The 3,536-nt window shown below is 36.1% G+C and overlaps 1 protein-coding gene across 1 annotated transcript; it reads left to right on the top strand.

Annotated features, from left to right (window-relative positions):
- Positions 1-1,866: 1,866 nt before the first annotated feature.
- Positions 1,867-3,180, top strand: LOC122048598 (transcription factor bHLH137-like). The gene is made up of 7 exons (XM_042610147.1): positions 1,867-2,106; positions 2,186-2,320; positions 2,393-2,458; positions 2,531-2,599; positions 2,685-2,768; positions 2,865-3,029; positions 3,079-3,180. The coding sequence occupies exons 1-7, from the start codon at positions 1,867-1,869 to the stop codon at positions 3,178-3,180; spliced, it is 861 nt and encodes a 286-aa protein (XP_042466081.1).
- Positions 3,181-3,536: the final 356 nt, after the last annotated feature.

The raw sequence follows: 3,536 nt of genomic DNA on the forward strand, positions 1-3,536 counted from the left end.
GCCGATTGCACATGAAGAACAGAGGATCGTCTGTAAGTCACTGTAAGTTTTATAGATTTTGATTTCTATATTTGTATTTCAAGTATTTAAGAACAACACTCTATATGTGTATATCCAAGTTATGCATAACTTAATACACATATCAAATACAATAATAATCCAAACTTAAAATATTTGCCCAATCCATCAAAGTATCGATCATGCTCGATTTTCAAAGGGTGTGATTACACAAATACTCGCTCGAAGTGATCTACTAATAAATAATAGGCCATTGAGTAGGAGCATGGGGCTTGCTGAATCACATTAAATTAAATAAATGTAGTAATGATTGGTAAGCATGATTATTTCTGTGTTCATTTTTGTAATGTTAATCATTTTATGACTTTGCTATCGAGGACAAGAGTACAGTTAGAATCATCCTGTAGATTAATAATTGCTATTCACTTCTCTTTAGCTATTTGGTCCAAAAACTAACGAATTTATAGACAAACACACGAATGAAAGTGAGGATCTATTCCCTGCCCCCTAGCCACATCTCGTAATCTAATATAGGGTCACCAAACACTTGTCAAAAGTGCTTAATGGTCACGGATCGAGCACTTAAAATCAAGCACTTAATCATCGAAAGTGTTTATGAGAAAAAGAGTTTAATGATCCTAGAGAGTTCAAAGTGATGGATAAATATATGTGACAATATCTCATGTTTTAATCATCTTACCGCACCGAGGGAATTGGATAAATATATAATTCTAGAGAAGATACTCATTCATTATTCTAATATAGGGTCACCAAACACTTCTGAGGAACGTACTAATGAATCCTTTGATAGATATTAAAGTTGAGTGTGCTCTATATTTGATAAAATATCAAAAACTTAAAACTTTCATATGGACTAATGATTGGGAAAGATTGGGAAAGATGGCAGATGATCGTAAGTCCATTTTACAAATGTAGCTTCTGCTTTGGTAGATCTTGTATTGAAGCATCCAACGTGAGATCATGAAACAATGGAAATGTAATTCTTATCGTGTGTGTGTGAGGATCGTAGAGCACGACGTCGCGGGTGAGGAACGCTGAGGAACACCAAGACGAGACGAGCGAGGAGAGGAAAAGTTAGGTTTTAGAAAAGAAAAGGAAAAAATTAAATGACGTGGTGAAAAAATATGAGATTTTAAAACAAAAAAATCCACCTGGCTTTGACACGCACAGGGGCGCAAAATAAGGCGCGCACAATATAAATACTATATATATATATATATATATATATATATATATCGGTCCTACGGATATAGATAAACTCTAGGTTGTCAGTTTCTGAAAATCGACCTTTGATTATTACATCAGAAATGTTATGCGCCCACCGTCTACGTTGTGTCCTTAGAACACAATTGATTCATATAAAAATATTATTGTCGATTAGTATGAGATAAATTTTTAACAAATACAAAATAATAATTCATTGATTATCTCACCTCTTCCTTAATCCGGTAGCGCTTACCTCTCATATTTAGTAGGAGTTATCCAGGAGGGAGCTGCCAATAAATTTGATTCTTATAATTGAAACAATATATTTATTTTTATAATATAACTGAACAAGTTAGTGTACGCTTTTTATATATATATATATATATATATATATCCCAACCGTACAACAAAATTATTTTGACATACATTTCACACAAAAGTGAACTATCAAATCCAAGTGGAAGTGTCGACAAAAAGCTTTCATTCTATTTAATCCCTCGAGAGAAGATAGCATGATAAGACACAGACCACCTCTCTCTCCCTCAACAAATATTGCCATTGCCATTCTCTCTTCGTTCCTCTATCTCGATTCTCGTCTTCGTCTACAACAATCTACATACCATGGCCTTCTCTCGGCAGCTTCCAAACACCAATACTGCTGAAATATGCTTCCGTCAACACGATTGGGAAAAGACCACGGGCACTACCAATGACTGCTCCATCAGCTACTTCTTCGAAGAGAACCCAACTATCAGCATGAGTACTTCTATCGGTCGAGAACAAAAAGAATCTCATGTCGATACGATGCGAGAAAGAGCAAGTTATAATGCTAAAACTAGCTTGTTGGTCACTAAATCCCAGGTAACCTAGCTAGCTAGCTACATAATTCTTGCATCCACATTTTAAAATTGTTCTGTAATAATTTTCTGCAATTATAAAGGAACAAGGAAAGGAGAGAACGAATAAGAAATCAAGGAAGCGAAACAATGAAGCCAAGCCTCCGACTGCAGAAGCATTTGTCAGTGTGAGAGCAAGGAGAGGCCAAGCAACAGATAGCCACAGTCTTGCAGAAAGAGTACTAGCCCCTCTGCATGCACTATAACTTAAAAGATCAATTGATTAAGTCCTATAACTTGAATGTGTTTAGGTTAGAAGGGAAAGGATTAGTGAGCGGATGAAGTTGCTGCAAAGTCTCATTCCTGGATGTGACCAGGTAACAGATCAATTATTTAATCCTTTAGTTCATTGGTAACTTGAATGTGTTTGTTGTGATTAATTTGCCCAGGTCACTGGAAAAGCACTTGTCCTCGATGCGATTATCAACTATGTAAAATCTCTGCAAAACCAAGTCGAGGTAGAGCCATGCACACTTAATATAATTAAAGAGAAAAATTTGTTATACCTACAATATTATTCATTAATTCTATATGCATCGCCAGTTTCTCTCCATGACGCTTGCTTCAGTGGACACCATGTTTGGTCACTGTGGCATGGACTTTGATGACACCATGAATCAAATAGAGGTAATTCTATCGTCGACTATACTTTTCGATGCTATCATATATATGTGAATATAGACGATATATATTTGTTTCAACTGTTTTTGTTTATTGCAACAGTTCAATGTTGAGGAAGAATTAGCAATGGAAAGTGAAGAGCACGGAGGCAATAATTACCTGATGATAGACCCTTTCTCGCAGAAGGGCCAAGGCCCCACATCCTTGTCTCAGGTGGTGTGTACGTGCTTTCTTTTTGAAGTCTCGCCCTTCATTGAATATGATTTGGTACTTCACTTGGATTTTATTGTCTGATCACAGCTCATCATCTTTTCAGGATGGCAGCATACCTTGGGTGCGAAGTTTGATATTGGAGCAAGAGCAAAGAATTGTCAATCACATAGACCTCACCAACATGAACTGTTACTTTCAGTACTAGTCGATTGTGAACCTACATGCATGCTTTAGGACCTCATTAAGTGCGCCTTTCATGAATATAGTTCTCAATCTATTTCTAGGTCTATGTATCATCATACCAAGCATGCATGCGTAGAGATGGAAGCTACTGCTCTACATCCCGAGCTAAAATAGAATCAATCTAATTATAATTAGTATCTTTGCCTGTCATAGATATGACAGTGCATGTGTGGTCAAGAAACTGATATTATATGGAGGCCGTCTTTGCATGAATATTAATCTTATAATAAAGGTTTTTTTAATGATGGAATGGAATGGATGAAAATTGTAGTGAATGATGACAAGAATTTTTGTCTTGAGCCGAGAAAGATATGGGAT

The sequence above is a fragment of the Zingiber officinale genome, chromosome 2B, assembly GCF_018446385.1.
Source record: "Zingiber officinale cultivar Zhangliang chromosome 2B, Zo_v1.1, whole genome shotgun sequence".
Classification (NCBI taxonomy): Eukaryota; Viridiplantae; Streptophyta; class Magnoliopsida; order Zingiberales; family Zingiberaceae; genus Zingiber; species Zingiber officinale.

What these genes read in the sequence shown, in the direction of transcription:
- LOC122048598 (XM_042610147.1), top strand. Translation starts at nt 1,867, where the DNA reads ATGGCCTTCTCTCGGCAGCTTCCAAACACCAATACTGCTGAAATATGC. An exon ending in TGTTGGTCACTAAATCCCAG is followed by an intron (nt 2,107 to 2,185) that starts GTAACCTAGCTA and finishes GCAATTATAAAG; the next exon opens with GAACAAGGAAAGGAGAGAAC. An exon ending in TCATTCCTGGATGTGACCAG is followed by an intron (nt 2,459 to 2,530) that starts GTAACAGATCAA and finishes TAATTTGCCCAG; the next exon opens with GTCACTGGAAAAGCACTTGT.